At 47.5% G+C, this 17,853-nt stretch overlaps 10 protein-coding genes across 10 annotated transcripts; 7 read left to right on the forward strand and 3 right to left on the reverse strand.

The window, feature by feature from the left end:
* Window positions 1–15: 15 nt before the first annotated feature.
* On the forward strand, window positions 16–2,622 carry SERLADRAFT_446507 (uncharacterized protein; the record flags this gene model as incomplete). The annotated part of the gene is made up of 5 exons (XM_007315305.1): window positions 16–39; window positions 108–139; window positions 193–362; window positions 420–2,371; window positions 2,427–2,622. The coding sequence occupies 5 exons, from the start codon at window positions 16–18 to the stop codon at window positions 2,502–2,504; spliced, it is 2,256 nt and encodes a 751-aa protein (XP_007315367.1).
* A 95-nt stretch (window positions 2,623–2,717) lies between these two features.
* Window positions 2,718–4,176, forward strand: SERLADRAFT_460409 (uncharacterized protein; the record flags this gene model as incomplete). Its single annotated transcript, XM_007315306.1, has 4 exons — window positions 2,718–3,061; window positions 3,139–3,260; window positions 3,312–3,475; window positions 3,531–4,176. The coding sequence occupies 4 exons, from the start codon at window positions 2,786–2,788 to the stop codon at window positions 4,067–4,069; spliced, it is 1,101 nt and encodes a 366-aa protein (XP_007315368.1).
* A 103-nt stretch (window positions 4,177–4,279) lies between these two features.
* SERLADRAFT_460412 (uncharacterized protein) lies at window positions 4,280–6,229 on the forward strand (the record flags this gene model as incomplete). The annotated part of the gene is made up of 5 exons (XM_007315307.1): window positions 4,280–4,338; window positions 4,401–4,657; window positions 4,720–4,859; window positions 4,915–5,532; window positions 5,591–6,229. 4 exons carry the CDS (start codon window positions 4,447–4,449, stop codon window positions 6,089–6,091), a joined length of 1,470 nt encoding a protein of 489 aa, XP_007315369.1.
* A 109-nt stretch (window positions 6,230–6,338) lies between these two features.
* SERLADRAFT_460421 (uncharacterized protein) lies at window positions 6,339–9,162 on the forward strand (the record flags this gene model as incomplete). Its single annotated transcript, XM_007315308.1, has 5 exons — window positions 6,339–6,686; window positions 6,743–6,882; window positions 6,938–7,561; window positions 7,617–8,935; window positions 8,992–9,162. The coding sequence occupies 4 exons, from the start codon at window positions 6,476–6,478 to the stop codon at window positions 8,115–8,117; spliced, it is 1,476 nt and encodes a 491-aa protein (XP_007315370.1).
* A 90-nt stretch (window positions 9,163–9,252) lies between these two features.
* Window positions 9,253–11,929, forward strand: SERLADRAFT_354673 (uncharacterized protein; the record flags this gene model as incomplete). The annotated part of the gene is made up of 14 exons (XM_007315309.1): window positions 9,253–9,388; window positions 9,441–9,487; window positions 9,549–9,590; window positions 9,642–9,680; window positions 9,746–9,776; window positions 9,827–9,880; window positions 9,932–10,011; window positions 10,076–10,223; window positions 10,278–10,525; window positions 10,584–10,684; window positions 10,744–10,753; window positions 10,812–10,887; window positions 10,944–11,032; window positions 11,083–11,929. 14 exons carry the CDS (start codon window positions 9,253–9,255, stop codon window positions 11,119–11,121), a joined length of 1,140 nt encoding a protein of 379 aa, XP_007315371.1.
* Window positions 11,930–12,010: 81 nt separating this feature from the next.
* On the reverse strand, window positions 12,011–14,022 carry SERLADRAFT_460431 (uncharacterized protein; the record flags this gene model as incomplete). The annotated part of the gene is made up of 7 exons (XM_007315310.1): window positions 12,011–12,364; window positions 12,416–12,509; window positions 12,564–12,636; window positions 12,700–12,763; window positions 12,827–12,840; window positions 12,901–13,579; window positions 13,636–14,022. Coding segments are annotated over 6 exons (714 nt in total), but the record flags the coding sequence as incomplete, so codon positions are not given.
* Window positions 14,023–14,341: 319 nt separating this feature from the next.
* Window positions 14,342–14,575, forward strand: SERLADRAFT_381828 (uncharacterized protein; the record flags this gene model as incomplete). Its single annotated transcript, XM_007315311.1, has 2 exons — window positions 14,342–14,360; window positions 14,388–14,575. The coding sequence occupies 2 exons, from the start codon at window positions 14,342–14,344 to the stop codon at window positions 14,573–14,575; spliced, it is 207 nt and encodes a 68-aa protein (XP_007315373.1).
* A 715-nt stretch (window positions 14,576–15,290) lies between these two features.
* SERLADRAFT_460438 (uncharacterized protein) lies at window positions 15,291–16,032 on the reverse strand (the record flags this gene model as incomplete). The annotated part of the gene is made up of 3 exons (XM_007315312.1): window positions 15,291–15,498; window positions 15,555–15,645; window positions 15,726–16,032. 2 exons carry the CDS (start codon window positions 15,976–15,978, stop codon window positions 15,572–15,574), a joined length of 327 nt encoding a protein of 108 aa, XP_007315374.1.
* A 50-nt stretch (window positions 16,033–16,082) lies between these two features.
* On the forward strand, window positions 16,083–16,805 carry SERLADRAFT_381833 (uncharacterized protein; the record flags this gene model as incomplete). Its single annotated transcript, XM_007315313.1, is given in 3 exon segments — window positions 16,083–16,615; window positions 16,666–16,757; window positions 16,770–16,805. The coding sequence occupies 1 exon segment, from the start codon at window positions 16,091–16,093 to the stop codon at window positions 16,586–16,588; it is 498 nt and encodes a 165-aa protein (XP_007315375.1).
* A 36-nt stretch (window positions 16,806–16,841) lies between these two features.
* SERLADRAFT_435048 (uncharacterized protein) lies at window positions 16,842–17,533 on the reverse strand (the record flags this gene model as incomplete). The annotated part of the gene is made up of 5 exons (XM_007315314.1): window positions 16,842–16,907; window positions 16,956–17,026; window positions 17,084–17,185; window positions 17,238–17,347; window positions 17,406–17,533. The coding sequence occupies 5 exons, from the start codon at window positions 17,531–17,533 to the stop codon at window positions 16,842–16,844; spliced, it is 477 nt and encodes a 158-aa protein (XP_007315376.1).
* Window positions 17,534–17,853: the final 320 nt, after the last annotated feature.

The following is a 17,853-nucleotide window of genomic DNA, read 5'->3' on the forward strand; positions in this document are numbered from 1 at the left end:
TATATCTCGTAAATCATGCCTGAAAGCCAGATATTCAAGGTATAACCCATAACCTCCTTGTTCTGTCCTCCAGCTCACTATATATTTTTTGATATCTTTACTCATAGGCAACCTACAGTGGGATTCCCGTGTATGAGATGTTAGTATCCCTATGCGCGACTTGTGACGTTTTCTTACCCTTTTACACGCTAGGATGTGCAAAGGCGTGGCTGTCATGCGGCGACGCTCAGACTCGTGGTTGAACGCGACACAGATCCTCAAGGTTGCGGGTTTTGACAAACCCCAGCGTACCCGTGTTCTCGAACGTGAGGTGCAGAAAGGCGAGCACGAAAAGGTGCAGGGCGGGTATGGCAAGTACCAAGGTATGTCCACGAGTCTTTCTCGTGGGTATACTTATGACGTTATCGTAATCTTGAAAGGTACATGGATACCCCTTGACCGAGGACTCAATCTTGCAAAGCAATATAATTGCGATAATATCCTGCGGCCTATCATTGAATTTCAGCCGGCGGCGAAGAGTCCACCACTGGCACCCAAACATCTAGTTGCCACCACCGTCGCCCGTCCAGCGCGCCGCGCAGTGGTACCAGAACCATCGATTATCAGTACACGTTCGCGACGTCACGTTCCTGACGTCGTGGAAGAAGAGTCCGAAGTCGAGTCGGTCTCTGTACGTGGATCAGAAGATGGGTCCATGACATCTTCACCATCGCGTGGCTCGTCAAGCTCGCGCACACCCTCACCCATCGCGGACCCTTCACCTCACGAGTCGCAAGAAGTTGACGAAGACCTTGCATCCTCAGCACATGTTTCTACACGTAGAAAACAGGTTAGGCGCGCTGCGGATGATCGGTATGACGACGCATCGGACGGAGAACCATCTTCAAAGCCAAACGGCGTTGTGGATACGCGCGCGTACAGTGACCAAATCCTCGAATACTTTATTTCAGATACGAATCAAGTGCCACAGGTTCTCATTGTACCACCCCCTGACTTTGACCCCAACATGGCTATCGACGATGACGGGCACACAGCGCTGCACTGGGCATGCGCAATGGGCCGTCTTCGTATTGTTAAGCTGCTCATCACAGCAGGAGCAGATATCTTCAAAGTGAACAAGGCTGGCCAGACCGCTCTTATGCGGAGTGTCATGTTCGCAAATAACTATGACGTGCGCAAGTTCCCAGAGTTATACGAGCTATTGCACCGTTCTACACTCAATATCGATAATTATAACCGTACCGTTTTCCACCATATCGTGGATGTCGCTATGTCAAAGGGCAAAACTCACGCGGCGCGGTATTATATGGAGACTGTGCTTACCCGACTTGCAGATTATCCGAAAGAATTGGCAGACGTGATCAACTTCCAGGACGAGGATGGCGAAACGGCTCTCACGATGGCCGCAAGGTGTCGAAGTAAACGACTGGTCAAAATTCTGATTGACCATGGTGCAGATCCCAAAATTGTCAACAATGATGGTAAAAGTACGGAAGACTACATACTCGAGGACGAGCGCTTCCGTTCGTCTCCCGTTCCATCTTCGCGTCTCGCGGCAATGTCTTTCCGTAATGCTCATGCAGCTTTTCCTACGTCACAACCCCTCCCTAATTACGCGTTTGCACCAGCCAATGGCGATCGGCCACCGCTCCATTACTCAGTTGCCGGCCAGAAGGCGAGCACGAGGTGTGTCAATGACATGGCGAGTATGCTGGACACCCTTGCTGCTTCCTTTGATCAAGAGCTTAAAGACAAGGAACGCGATATGACTCAGGCTAACGCGCTTTTACAAAACATCCAACACGAAATATTGGAAAGTCAGCGGGCGGTATCTCATCTTAAAACACAGGCCGAGGGCCTTCAGCAGGCAAAGCAGACGTTAAGCGAGCTGGAAAACGAGCTGTTGGGAAAGATGGGACGAAGGCACCGATTAGGCTGGGAGAAATGGGTTAAGGATGAGGAGAACCGGGAAAAGTCAATACGTGATGCGGCAAACGGAGAACTGGCCATTACACCTGCGACCGTGCCCTATAGGACGGATGATGATATAGAAATCGAGGATGAGCAAGACCAGGAGAAAAACAAGGGCAAGCGGAAAGTCCTGCCTCAAGAAGAGGACATCACGGACCTATTGGAACTATTCGCCAGTGTAACCACGGATCCAGAACAGTTACGAACTGCATGCGAGGCGTTGAGGGAAGAACTCACGCAACATAGGAAGCGGAGAAAGGCAACGTTCGACGGACTCGTATCTTTCCAGGCAGAAGCTGGTACGAATGGACGGATGGGAGAATACCGCAGATTAATAGGAGCGGGATGTGGCGGGGTGCCTCCTTCAGAGGTGGACCACGTTCTCGGAATGTTACTCGAGGTAAGGTCTGTGCTTATCTTGAGATGACTTGGCTTATACCATGGGTGCACTGCAGACGCTTGAATCTGAAGAGCCAAGTTCGACTTCGACTGCTTGGACTGGGGTGAAACCGGCTGCAGTTTCTGTGGGATAGTGTACAGTGATATCTTTTTCGGGCAAAGCTGTGTTATCCTTTTCAGAATATTAAAATACTGTACTTCTACGTAGAACATGTAATACTCCGCTTGGGGACCGAACACTGTAGTTGTCAAATTTCGTACATATTCTTGCCATGCAGCGGCGAGCTGAACCGTGTGCGAAGCCAAACCACTTGCTTACCTCAGCCACCATTTTCAGTCTGACCTTCGTTGCCGCGTTCTTGCGGTTTTCCGTGTTCATTATTCTGCGCGGCTTGGAAGGACAACGGAAAACAACATGTCTTTAACGCGTTTGCAACTGCTGAAGTCGACGACGACATTACCATGGACCAAGGACTTTCGACATCTAAAGCCTGTTCCAAAGTATTGGCAAGAACGGCATTCTTTCTTTGACCCCAGACTCAAGGTCGTCCCTGTCAAAGACAGAATCAAGTATTGGAATGTTGTCCCAGGAGATCAAATTCGTATACGAGGGGACCCAAGGGAAACTCTTCACGAGGTGCTCAGTATCAATAGATTCAGCAATCGTGTGTACTTGAAAGGGTCTGTGATCGTACGTGTCTGGATTTCCTTGGTCTTGGGCATACTCTACCCGAAAAGTACTAACAACGCTTGAATTTATTACTCTAGGATGGAAACCAGCGCAAGATGGCGGTGAATAAGAGTGTACACTACTCTCGGTGTCAACTATACATTGGCAATTTCGAATTTCCGTCAAAAAAAGATCCTAATGGGCCAACTTTGCTGTTACCGTGAGTTCTGCGATCTCAAATATTTCCATCCAACTCAACGTTTGCTTGTAGCGTATTCGCACGCCGTGTAGGGGTAAGGAAGCCTCATTGGCAACCTACAGGTCATCGTTATGAATGGAACCGGATTGCCGTTGCAACTGAACCACGGGTAAAGGTAGACGATGAAGATATGGTTATACCTTGGCCTGTACCTGAACCTCGCAAACTACCAGACGGTATGTATATCTCACACCTTCCCTATAGTCAAATGAGAACTTATCATATTAACAGCTAACCCAACCTACGATACTTCCCTGGCAGCGGTTGAAGAAATCACGTATCAGCCGCCCAAATTACCGTCAAAACCTGGTCAGTTCACACCGAAACCTGCCTCTGAGGATGAGTACATCAAGACACTGTTTCACCCACGGCCTATGCATTTTGACGAATCGAACCCAATGGAAGTCCATCTTGCCAAAGAACTGAGTAATCCCCATGGACGTGCAAAGAAACAAAAACGATGGCAAGCTGCTCAGGCGAGCAAGGTTGAGTTATTGAAACGGTTTATTGCGAAAGAGATAGGGGATTTGAGAGGACGATCTGTACGCGAGGCCAAGGCTGAAGCTGCATGGAAGTACCGCCAGAAGCTGGAGGATGATAGGAAGGCTGAGAAGAAGAGGAGATGGCTCACGAAGGAGCGTCTAGCTAGTATGGAGAGGAAGAGGAAACGAAAGGACAAGAAAGAGGCGAGACATAACGAAAAGCTGAACCAGCTCGTTTTGCGCGAGGAGCCGAACCAAATTATTCCTGGACGATCAAAAGAGCGGTAGATTTGGTAGCTGCCCCTAGCTGTGCAACTGGATGCCGATATCTTTACTGACTATGATACGTACGAGATAGACCAGATTATGGTAATTTTATGTTCACTGCACACACATCTGGCATTCAGATTAGTTATTGTTGGATATTATTGATGTCTCCCGACGCCAGTGTTGCTGATTTGAGTAAGTGTGTTATCTTACGGCAATACCCGGTATCTCGTCTGTTCCGAGTTTGGTTGGCTTGCGTGCATTCGTCGAGATTAGCACTGCTTACTACCGTGAGGACCCTTTTTACACCCTGGCGATAGCTTACTTCAACGTGGGCGATAATTCAACGCAGGTATGGTTCTTCCCACCAACTGAAGTCTCGTTGGTTCGGGCCCCTTATGTCCTACAAGCTTCCAGCATCGTCGATATCAGAGATTGAAGCACCATACCAACTCGTTTCCCAGTTGCCAGATAATCATGGTCAGCTCATCGGAGGCGATATAATCATCAACGACGGCGCTGGTGCACTGGTGTCAGACTCTATGACGGATCCACGAATACACTGGGTCTATTTCATGCTTGGCTGTGGTGGTCTAGTGCCATGGAATGGTGCGTACACAGTCGATTCAACCACTCTCACTCTACAGCTAACATGAACTTGAATAACATAGCTATGATCAGTGCTACACCTTTCTTTCTTACCAGGATGACTGGATCTCCTCTTCAATCGAGCTTTAGTTCATATCTATCTATGACATTTACCGGTGCCCAATTTATTTTCTTGATCCATGCGACTGCTACTGTAAAACAGGTCAGACATTTGGCTTTTGTAGACCACTACAACCCATTCTGACGGTTCCTTTTAGTCTCCCCCCTCATGGCGAGCCTCTCGTACGATGAACATTCTCGCCGTTTTGGTCTCTCTCCTCGTGCTCAGCACTTTCATACGCATCCCTCCCGGATGGTTTTTCACATTCGTCATTCTCAATGGTATATGTCAAGCGGCAGCATCAGTCTACATGTCCTCTGCTTTTTACGCAGGAGCCTCTCTCTTTGGTCCATCGTATTTGCAAGCAGTTATGACAGGTCAAGCTGCGGTTGCGGTGGTTATGAGTAGTGTCCAGGTCATGACCTCCCTCACGTCCGTTTTCGGAGAGGCGCCAAAAAGCATCGACACGGCCGGAAATGGTGCAGCAGAGGAAAGATCTGCATCCATATTCCTGTCGATTTCTCTGCTATTTCTCGTGGCAACTGCCATGGCTCATTCGTGGATGATCACTCTTCCAGAATACAAGGCCAAAGTTGGCGTGTTAGAGCATAAGAGGTTTCCCATCACCTCTGATAGTGATTCAGACGAACTTGAAATGCTCGTATCTCATGGACCGATTACGACTTCAGCCGATAATAACGCGCAGGTATTCCGCGTATTCAATGCTACTTTTATTTATCAGTTTACCGCTTTTTATGTCTTTGTTGTCACATTGGTTAGTGATTCACTTGCACACAGCAATATATACTTAACGAAGATCTATTATCATGTAGGCTGTATTCCCACCTATCACGATCTCCATCGGACCCTCCAATCCGAGGATACACCCATTACTGTTCAGTTCCTTCCATTTCCTCATCTTCAATATCGGGGACTTCGTGGGACGATATGTATGCTCCTTCCCTCGCCTGATAATCTGGTCTGCTCGTCAGCAAGTAGTATTGGCTGCACTACGGACGTTATTCATTCCTTTGTTCCTCATCTGCAATGTCCAACGACCGTCTTCGACGAATATCATTACGCCGGTTATCACTTCGGACATTTTGTACATGTTCATTCTGTACATGTTTGGCATGACGAATGGCTACGTCTCCAGTGTCTCCGTGATGGCCGCTTCGTCGTTGGACCGAAGCCCAAGGTTAAAGGGACGAGATGACGTCGATGTTGCGGCTACAGTGGCCAATTTCTGTATTACAGCAGGTTTGGCGGTTGGGAGCGTGGCGAGCTTTGCAGTAAGGGCTGCGGTTTGCGACTGTAACCCCTTTACAGAATGAGGGTGTAACAATATGTGGACGGTTGTATCGAGCGGTTGTTTCCTGTAACATAACATAATACTGAAAGGATAAAGCGCATTATATAGGAAAGTGGTGTGGTTATCTTCGTTGGTGAGGAGTTGCTGTATAAGCCACAGCAATGACCGACTCAGCCTCGGAGGCCACTTGAATGACCGTGAACAGACTCGGGTACTCTTACGGCTATATCCGGTGCATATCTTGTGCTGGTCCGGGTCCGAGTTTAGTCGGCTCGGTCCTTTCACACTGCCAACCTGGGGACCCTTTGACACAAGGCTTGCTACTTCAAGAGTATATACCAGGCGATAACGAAACACAAGCTCAAGTTTGGTTCTCACCCGCCAGCATCGCTTGTTTAGATCAATCATGTCCCACAGGCGTCCAGCATCGTCGATATCAGAGTTTGAAGCACCATACCAACCTGTTTCCCAATTGCCAGATAACCATGATCAGCTCACTGTCGACGATACCAGCGTCGGAGACGATGTTAATACGCTAGTCTCATCGTCTGCGATGGATCCGAGAATACGCTGGGTCTATTTCATGCTTGGCGCTGCTGGTTTATTGCCATGGAATGGTGCGCACGTTGTTGATATATTCACCCTATAGCTGACATGAATAGGATCATTGTAGCAATGATGAACGCCACGCCTTTCTTTATTACCAGGCTGGCTGGATCTCCCCTACAGCAAAGCTTTACTTCATATCTGTCTATGACGTTTACCGCTACTCAATTAATGTCCCTGGCACGTGCAACTGCTACTGTCAAACAGGTCAGACGGTCGTCTTTCGCAGATTAGTATAACTCATTCTGGCTCCACCTCTTAGTCTTCTCCTTCGTGGAGAGCCTCTCGCGCGATGAGTATCCTCGCAGTCTTGGTTTCTCTCCTCGTGCTCAGCACTTTCATACACATACCTCCCGGATGGTTTTTCACTTTTGTCATCCTCAATGGCATTTGTCAAGCAGGATCAGTGGTCTACCTGTCCTCCGCTTTCTACGCAGGAGCCTCTCTTTTTGGTCCAGCATGTTTACAAGCGGTCATGACAGGTCAAGCTGCGGTCGCAGTGGTGGTGAGTAGTGTTCAGGTCATGAGTTCCATTGCATCCGTTTGGGGAGAGGGGCCAGAAAATGTTAATATGGCCGAGTATGGCGCAGCGGAGGAAAGATCTGCATCAATATTCCTGTCCATATCTGCACTATTTCTCGTCGCAACTATCATGGCCCATTCATGGATGACGACTCTTCCGGCATACAAGGCCAAAGTTGGTGTTCTAGAGCAGCACAAACGGTCCCCTATCACCTCTGATAGTGATTCAGACGAACTTCAAGGACTTGTAGTATCTCCTGGGCCGATTATGGCATCAACCGACAGCAACGCTCAGGTGTTACGTGTATTCAAGGCCAATTTCATTTATCAATTTACAGTTTTCTATGTCTTTGTCGTTACACTGGTTAGTGCTCAACGTACTAAAAAGTTATTTCTGACGAAAAAAAACACTCATGTAGGCTGTATTTCCACCTATAACAATCTCCATTGGAGCCACCAATCCGAAAATACACCCGTTGCTGTTCACTGCCTTCCATTTCCTTATCTTCAATATTGGAGATTTCGCGGGACGATACATATGCTCTTTCCCTCGCCTGATAATCTGGTCTGCTCGGCGGCAAGTAACCTTGGCAGCACTGCGGACATTGTTTATTCCACTTTTCCTTATGTGCAACGTCCAGGGACAGTCTTCAACGAATGTCATTACACCGATTATCACGTCAGACATTCTGTACATGCTCATTCTATGCATGTTTGGCGTGACGAATGGATATGTCTCCAGTATCTCCATGATAGCTGCTCCGTCGTTGGAACACAATCCAAGATTAAAGGGACGAGAGGACGTCGATGTTGCCGCTACAGTGGCTAATTTCTGTCTCACAGCTGGCCTGGCGGTTGGAAGCGTGGCGAGCTTTGCAGTAAGGGCTGCAATCTGCGACTGTAACCCCTTTACGAAATGAGGGTGTAACAATGCATTTGTATAGCATCTGGGTAATAGGTCGACGGTAGTATATTCAACGGGTTTTCCTGTAACATAACATAGTATCGATAGCACTGCGAATAGAGCATATTAGATAGAGAATTGGCGAGGTCATGATTATTTCCATGATCGGTGTGAAAGTCAGGATCACTATCATGATATTCCTCGAGGAATGCCTGGCAGTCGGGGAGCTAGGTCTTTTGCTTGAGCAGCCTGTCTGCGTTTCCTATGCTCAGACACGCGTAGTGCATATATATCGCGGTGGAGGATGTATCGTTCGTGCGTTGGCTTGGGAGATGCTGAACTGCCAGGTGTCCACGAACCAGGTGGTTGCTTGTCTGGTTCAGAGTCCTTACTCTCAGTTTCTTCAGAATTCTTATTTGTTTCGTCTTTCTTTTCGTCTTTCTTGTCCTTATCCTTATCCTTCTCAACCTTTTCCTTTTCCTTTGCAGCCTTCTCCTTCTCCTTTTCCTTCTTCCTCTTCTGTCTCTCCTCCCATTCTTCCTTGACTTTTGCTATCTCCTCCGGACTTAATCCTGTCTTCTTAGTCTCATTCTCGTCAACGACACGGTCGGCAAATCCACGGTCTACAAGATGATTCGTGCAAGTGTACAGAAAGTCTGTGGTGTCGACGGTGGCAAGAACGGTCGTAGTTGGCTTGTAGCATATGTAGCAGGCTTTACCAGTTGCTGTAGTCTGAGAATGGGTTCCAGTACGCAATACACGGTTAAAATGAGGAAATCAGAAAAGACACACTCGTTTGTAGTAGAGATTTGGAAAAGACATGGTGTATTTTTTCTGGAATAGTTATCGCCAATGAAACTTGTTATCGTAGTCGAGTGGGATGCACTCACTTGCAAGTCAATAAATTTGGCTTTATCTATCTCGTCTTCAAGTTCTTCCACGCCCCCACTAGTGCTTATAAGCGAAAAAGGCCGAGGGATTGGGTTTTATCAGAGGTTGATCTTTCTCGCAGGCTTATAGAGAATCGATGGTTCCAGTTGTGTTTTTAGACAAGTCACATTATCAAACATTAATATTCCGGTCCGTATAAAAGAGACCAAGGCGTAAGGCGGCACACACTTTACCCTTTCTCCCTCCCTCTCACATTTATCATGTCTAGCACAGCAGGGAAGACTATAACATGCAAAGCCGCTGTATGCTGGGGCGCAGGCGAACCTCTCAAAATCGAAGAGGTCGAAGTCGCGCCGCCTCAAGCACACGAAGTCCGGATTCATATCTTGCATACCGGTTAGATATGTCGTTATCTCATTCCCTTTATCTACTAAGGCGCCTATCGTAGGGATATGCCACACTGATGAATATACTCGTAGTGGCAAAGATCCTGAGGTATGTTGTGACGTCGCCGTGAATATTCAAGTTCGCCACCTCAGCGTGGTGTCCTTTATAGGGCTTGTTCCCTGTTATTCTTGGACACGAAGGTGGTGGAATAGTGAGTGGTTATTAGCCCCCAGCGATGAATGCTTATTCATATACCGCCAAGGTTGAGTCTGTGGGTGAAGGTGTCACAAATGTCGCACCAGTAAGTGGCTACTAGCATTCGGTTTTCAAGTGCCAGTAGTAATCAATAATCGATCGTACATGTAGGGCGACCATGTCGTTCCATTATACACGGCTGGTGCGCCTTGCTTTCTGATCTTTCGGTCCCTCCCTCTAACTTGTACCCAGAATGTCGTGAATGTAAATTCTGCAAAAGTGGAAAGACCAATCTGTGTGGCAAAGGTTAGTGCTAGCACTGCTTTGAGAGACCCACCATGCTGACATTTTCTTTAGTGAGGACTACACAGGGCCAAGGCCTCATGCCAGATAGTACAAGCCGTTTTACATGCAAGGGCCAAAAGATCCACCACTTCGTGAGTCCTATCCTATCATATACATGGTATGTAATGCATCGGCCTCACACCGAACTGCTCGAAGATGGGTACTTCGACGTTCTCCAAATACACAGTAGTTGCAGATGTTTCTGTAGTCGCTGTGAACAAAGCTGCCCCTCTCGAGAAAGTCTGCTTGTTAGGCTGTGGAATTACCACCGCTTGGGGCGCCGTTGTGAAACAACAAGGAATCAGTAAGTGCCTTCGAAATCGATTTATCTAACTTGATATGCAATGAACTATGTCAGAGGGCTCCAATGTCGCCGTCTTCGGTTGTGGGGCCATTGGCCTCGGCGTCATCTCCACCGCCTCGATTGTAGGCGCCACGCGTATCATCGCCGTCGACACCAATCCCAACAAAGAGGGGTGGGCAACGAAGATGGGAGCTACAGAGTTCGTGAACCCCGCGAAGCTGCCCGAGGGCAAGCGGATCCAAGATCACCTTGTCGAAATTACTGATGGAGGCTTGGACTTCACCTTTGATGCAACTGGTAATGTGAGTATAGACTGTATTGCATAACAATGTTCCCCGTCTGACAATATGTGTAACACAGGTCCATGTTATGCGCGCTGCACTCGAGGCTTGCCATAAAGGTTGGGGTGTCTCAACTGTCATTGGCGTTGCTGCCGCGGGACAAGAGATATCTACTCGTCCGTAAGTTTTCTCCTTTCTCTGTGATATATAACTAGCCATTCACCCTTACTTCAAACCAGTTTCCAATTGGTATACCTCTCTTTTGTGATTAAATATCTGGGAATCATTACTGATGTCACACTTGTAGGTAACGGGTCGAACATGGCGAGGAAGTGCGTTCGGTGGCGTGAAAGGGAGGACTGAGCTGCCAGGCCTAGTCGAAGGTAGTGCCGACGCAGGTTGCAATCATCTTCTCACTAACGCTTGGGCTTTCCTTTAGACTATTTGCAAGGTAACCTGAAGATCGATGAATATGTGACACACCACCGAAAATTCGAAGAAATCAACGAGGGATTTGATGATATGCATGTAAGTAATTTACCCTCAGATTTTGTGATGGTTTATTGATATTGGTTCAGGCCGGGGATTGTATTCGATGTGTGGTTGACATGTCTTGACTAGAGGGAAGACTTTGAACAATGATGATGTGTAAATATGTATCCATAATGGCACTGCAGATTCAAAGTTGTAATAAAAGCAATGGAACAGGTTGATACAGCAAGAAAATACTAAGATTTATACGTTGAAAGAAATAAACCAGATTTCCAAGATGATTTGATAAAATGGCAAGGATCTGTTTTGACCTCTATGTGATAAGAGCAAGAAACTACACCCCTCGCTGCGCTAGGACTCTCCCCTGCTTCGAACCTGTGATAGCACGCCACAACACAACGAGGGCGGCGTTGACTTCTTGTCTCCGTGAATGAGTTCTTCTCCAGAAAGTCCGTACAATCGCAAGCATGGCGAGGATAAACGAAATGTCCAAACATAACCGTCGAACAATGATAAGTACTGGTGATCGATTCTCGTTGTGTGCGAAGAAGGCAGCAAGTTGTCTGAAGGTTACAGCAACACGGGAGAGAGGGTGAAGGATCAGAGACCACAACCCCATATCGTCTATGTCCCATTCAAGCTCAAGATCATCATTACCGATGTTATGGGGGCTACCCCTGCGCCAAGGAGAAACAGAACCTTTTGTAGATAGAGATAGGTTGGACCTTCGGGGTTGTGTGGGCGCTGCTTCGAGAACATCCAGACGTTCGGCTATGGATGCTAAATGTATCTGTACGTTCTCTATAGCGTGTTCCAAAGTTGGACGGGAGGCAGGTCTAGTAGGGATTCCGTATTGTCGAGGCGGTGGTGGAATACTGGCTGTTGGGGGCCGGACATTGACGTGAGTGTGATGAATATTTGGTGTTGCCGTCCCACGGAAAGGTGATGGATATCTGCCTGCATAAGGGTCAGATGGAGGGTTTAAAGTAGGGGGTATTGAATTCGACAAAGGCTCTGCGAAAGCAGACTGGGTTTCAAAGCTGGGCAGAGGTTGCATGGCAGGGATGCTTCCATGCATGGGTGGGGGTGACATCAGCAGGGACCTCGCAACGGGAGTGCGGTAGCGGTGGGATGACACGGAGGACTGTGGTCGGATCGGCTGACTTTGATCGTGAGCTGCAGGAATCTCTGGCGCTTCACCTTCCGACTCGTTGCTAGACGAGTCTCCACTGCTTTCGTCGCTTGCAGTTGCATCTTGTATGTGTTGAGACGAAGGTGACAGCGGCTCCTGAGGATATTGGCCTGGGACAGAATTTCGCGACGCAGTAGATCCAGAAGAATTAGATCCTCTAGACTTGGACAGCGTATCTATATTTATTGAGTAAGTATTTATACTATATATGCATTCTTGAGGCTTACGACTGAGAACAAGGTTAGAGGGGTCGCCTCCAAATGACTCCAACTCTTGTACAAGGTCTCTAGCAACAGTTTTGTCGGAATATTTTCGCAAAACCTTTAAAGGATCTTAGAGTTGACGAGAATAGCGAACTAAAGAGCATATTCGCACCTTGAGGAGAGCATCGACATAGAGCCACTTTGCTTCGAAAGGATCTAAGTCCTTGTGCTTCGCCCACGCATCCCTGATAGCCGTGAAGCGCGGTTAACACGTGATTATGCATGAGAAGAATCAACGAGAGACCTACCATTTTGCTCGTCCAAGCATGTCCCAAATGCCAGGTCTAGGAGATTCAACATTTCCAACAGTGGCTGGATGATAAGGGAAAAGGTCAACACACTGAATGTGAATTTGTGAATGAGATAGAAAAACACCTTGTTTGTAGAGACTTAAAGAACCGTTCGTATGTGATGAGCGTTTCAGCGACGTTGGTCAAATGACAGCATACCTATACATTGTAAGCTTTTCTTCGTACCCTGTTTGTATTGCACCTGTCTTTGGTAGGCCTTGCACGATTTCTACAGCACGGTCGAACTGAGCGTCAATAAGTCCTTGGGAATCCATTGCTGGCACTCTTGTGAGGTTGCAAATGACGAGAAAATCAGAGTCTTTATTATACTTGTACAATCACAGAAAAAGCAAAGAGGCAAGGACAACGATAAGAAAAATGTATCTGAGAACAACAGTCCTGCGGATGGAATGGAGGTGAGCCGAGGTAGGCGGACGGAACGATGCACTGAGAAAAACGTGACCGTCGAAAATGTCACGATCGTATATACGCGCACATTTTTACATTGCAGTGCCGCACAAGACCAAAATTATCATTGGACACAGTATTTATCCGAGTCTGCACTGGATCAATACAGCATTTCCATCGAAAATAGAGCATTCTGATATGCAGAGCTACACAAAGGACTAGAACTATGAATATGACGCTTCTCGGACTGCACCTGTGGGTAGGCTGGTAGGGCAGGTCTATGAAGGCACGACGAAGGAAACTCGGCAATCGGAAAAAATGAAGTCCTTGGATAATAATTCTTGTGCTGGTGTTCCATTTATTTTCAAGTCTAAATATCTCCACATTCTTCTGCATGTCACTTTACTGCATGTCACTTTACACCTTTTGCCTACATTCATTGTTGAATTAGTCCCGGGACCACCGAAAAGTAGTTCCACCTCTAACCTCCACGAACTACACTCTGTGGTGTGTCAGGACTCGCCCCTTCGTGGACGAACCTGCGATAGCATGCCACAACAAAGTGAGAGCGGCGCAAATTTCTGTTCTCCGTCCATGAATCCTTCCCAAAAACATCCTCGCCGCTGCGAGCATGGCCAGCATAAATGAAATGTCTAGGCACAACCGCCGTACGACAATCAGCGTCGAGGAGCCATTCTTGCCGCGCACCAAGAAGGTGAGTTGTTTCAAAGATGTCACAGTTCGTGAGAGGGGGCTAAGAACTAGAGACCACATGCCCATGTCATCTAGATCCCGTTCAAGACCGTCAGCATCGTTGTCCGAAGAGCCATTTCTACCCAGCGGAGAAGGAGGTACTGTTGGTGTGGATGGACCTGGGGAAATCCACACTTGCGCGGGAGCAGCTTGGGCAACTTGGTCTAGTTGCCCAGATATGGTTGCAAGGTGAGCCTGTATATCCTCGACGGCGTGTTCCAGTGTGGGACGAGAGAGCTGTGGAGTATTTTGTGCTGTGAACATCACACTGGGGATAGGTGCGTATCCGCTCAAAGTACCACTACCAGGGGACGCCTCGAATCGTTGGGGCTGCCTAGGAACCACCGGGTACCTAGTATCAGAGAGATGCGAGTATCCTACAAAACCAGCTGGGAGCATCTCGTGCCGTTGTGAAGGTAGAGGTCTACCTGAGAAAGCCATGTCAGACGAACGTGGAAGTCCACCACCATAAGGGAGATATGGAGGGTATCCAAAATATGGAGTAAAGTCCAAAGGTAAAGAATTGGAGGTCGGATGTGGAAAAGGGGAAAAGGCGGATGAACTCTGCACTAGTGGCCCGGGGGGACTAGGCACAGAGGGCATATACATAAATGGGGTCACATTTGGCTGTGAAGGAGAAGACGACGTGGAAGACTGGGGCCGAGCCGAGTGATCCCAGGACGGAGATGATTCTCCAGCCTTATTCTCGGAGTCTCTGCTAGACGGCTGCTGGGAGCTCTCCTCCCCACCCGCGTGTGCATCTTTTTCTTGTGAAGATGGAGAATTTGAACCCTCGTAAGGTGATCCGTGAGAATGTGTTGAAGGGTAGAGAGTTGGTGCTGACAGTGAGTAAGTAGGCTCGGGGATAAGCCGCGGCGGAACTACATAACTTGCATAAGTGCTTAGACCATAAAAATATCACTGAACCAACGTTGGAAGGCTACCGCAGGGTGGTTGGATTGGGCGTCAATGTGTCCCTTGTCGTCCATCGTGAACATCCCTGTGTACCAGCTGAAAATAACAATAAAAGTAGCCTCTGGTAATGCTTATCTAGAAATGATAGCGAAAAGAAAGTAAGAGGGACGATAAAAAAGACCTGAGGAAAACTAGCAATTATCGCCAAGTTGATGGGGAGTTACTAGTCACTGTTGATAGACAAGGTGACCCTGCACAGATATATCTTGCCAAAGTAAGCGCTCATGCCGTAATGAGTATGAAGGCTCTGCTACACCGAGCTCACGACCCCTTCCATAAGCTAAAACAGGACCAGCTCTTTGAGAATTGCCTGGCAGAGTTCAAGTGCCGCTATGAAAGCTGTACAACGACGTTTTTGGCCATTACGATCGAATGCGAGGTAACAGCCTTACAGTAGCGAAGGCCTTTGTACTGTATTAATACACTGCATTAGATCAGAAGATGGAAACTTAATAAAATTTTATGCATCCGGAATAATTATTCGAGATATTCAGAAGCATAAGGATGATGCTCGTCTACATCTACCTCGGGCATATTCTCTAACAAAGACACTGTACCACTTCCAAGTGTCTGTGGTCAAGGATCACAGAGAGTACACCTTGAAAGCTCCGGAAAGGGAATCTGGTAATTGACAAACTGATTGAACGGACAAGAAGTCAAAGAGTTGAATAACTCACCTTCCGATTATCTGCTGTTATGATGCACCAGAATTCCACTTGTACTTCAACGAACCTGTTATTCTCTCCTCGTGCTCACTTATACGTTTGCCTGCATTGGTTATTTGGGTCAATGCAAGGAAAAGAACACGATAGAAGTCTCGCGCGTATGCCCGTCTGATCTATGCTCACCTTTCCAGTATAGTTTTCCCCAAGCCTTTCCATGGTTACCCTCAAGTTTTAGTCTTGTTTTTGTTACCGTCCAGTAACATTGCTGCATTCCCTTCTCTGTCCAACGAATTTGGTGTACCCGCTGTCCAACGCCGTCTTGAGGGTAGCGAGAGAGCACCTGATATAAATTTGCAGGAGTGGTCCTTAGAGATGGAGGTAATTTGTTGGGAAGTAAGCCTTGAATGGCACGAGCTGCACGAGCTGCGGTATTCATGATATGGTTTAGAAGACAGAGAGCTCAAACCAAAGCTTGCAAATGGTAATTTCCAAAATGTTCCGTACTCAAGTTGCCCAAGGCGGGTCTTTCGAAATTCCCACGCTCACCTATGTCCCAACGATATCTTAAGCCTATTGCCCAAGCAGCCGTATTTTTGCGTACATCGAAGAGAGGATTTAAAAACTCTGTCCGTGTCGCAAATACGGAATTCGATGATTGTGGTATACCACGCAAACCGACATGGTCTGTCAAAGAGCTCCTATCTTCGTACCCAACGCCCTCTATCACACCCGCCACTTTCAAGCGCCTGCACGAACTATCGGCCCTCCTACCTCCAGAAGAAGGAACGGAAAAGCATGACGTGCTGAAGAAAGAACTCGAGGAACTAATTAGGATGGTTGAAGCTGTTAAATTAATAGAAGTGGAAGATACAGGGGAACAAGGAGGTGCTATTCCAGATGGGCGGGTGTGGGCTGAAGGAACAGGCATACCGCTCACTCAGTCACCTCCAGGAAAGCAACCTGTGGAAGGTCGCGAGCTGCTGTCTTATGCAGCCCGGGTCTCAGATGACGGTTTATACGTCGTCGATACTGATCGGTCCAGATAATTGTGTTATCAACTTACCAGGAATAAGGTATGGGATTCACTATGCAGAATCGGAAAACTTATTAACAAGCAACTCAGTCTGTATCTGAAATGGCCGGTGTGGGCTCAACTGTACAAGGGTACATTCTGTGTTTGGGCTGCCGTCGTAGGTCGCCAGTACTAATGAACATGCAATAAAGTAGTATAATACATTAATACAGATCGCAAAAATTCTACATGCCATTCGTCGTCTTTTGAAAGTATCAATTGACGTGTCATAGCGATCCGTGACCTCCGGTAGATCCAAAACCACCTGCTCCGCGAAGAGTTTCATCAAGGTCCTGGGTAGAGCTCAGCTCAGCACGAAAGAAAATGGATTCGCGTCTTACCTCCACCTCGAGTACTTCGGGAGTGTATATTCTTTCCATGATAAGTTGTGCTATCCGATCACCTTCTTCCACTAAGGCCAGCGGTTTGGGATGAGAATCACTACGCGTTGAGAAACTTAAACACGTACCCTGAAAGTCTTTGTCAGACAGATTGAATAACAGAACAAACACCACGCCGCGGTAATCCGCGTCAATAACACCTGCACCCGTGTCTATCATAAATTTGGAAGCTAATACAGGTTGAACAAGCTGAAGAACACGCGTAAAATAGACAAGACGAACCTAATCCACTACGAGGCGCGACACGACCATATGTCCCAGCAGGCACCGCGATTGACAACTGAGTGTCAACTAGAGCCTTCCCATGTGCTGGTATCACTTTTTTCTCTGCACTAGCAATAAACTGCGCGTTAATATTGTCAATTAGTTGTGAAAAGACGTGACATTCACCTGTACAAGTCATAACCAGCTGAAAGTGCTGAGCCTCTCGTAGGAAGCCGGGCTTTGTCAGATAGCCTTTTTATCAAAAGCTGAGAAACTGGGGCAAGAGCGTCCTGTGTTTCTGATGCATTGGACATTTTTCGTTTCTTGAGCTGGGGAGAGTTGGCCATAAAGAAGAGCTTGCGGATGGAAAGAATGAAAGTACTTTTCGCTCGCGTCGCGTCGCACTGAGATCGAAACCGTGAAAACTCCGACATTTGGTTCCATGTATACATGACTCCACTTCCTTCTTAGTTACACTATCCACTAGACGCATATATCCACCGCAGTATGTCCCAACTCGATCTATCACAGCAAGAGCTTCCCTTGACAGCCTATTGGTCTCGAGCGAGGAAAGAAAATAATCCAACAACATATTCGTCAAGGAAGCGGAAACGGACAATCCACGACTCAGAGG

Source organism: Serpula lacrymans (assembly GCF_000218685.1).
Source record: "Serpula lacrymans var. lacrymans S7.9 unplaced genomic scaffold SERLAscaffold_4, whole genome shotgun sequence".
NCBI classification, from domain to species: domain Eukaryota; kingdom Fungi; phylum Basidiomycota; class Agaricomycetes; order Boletales; family Serpulaceae; genus Serpula; species Serpula lacrymans.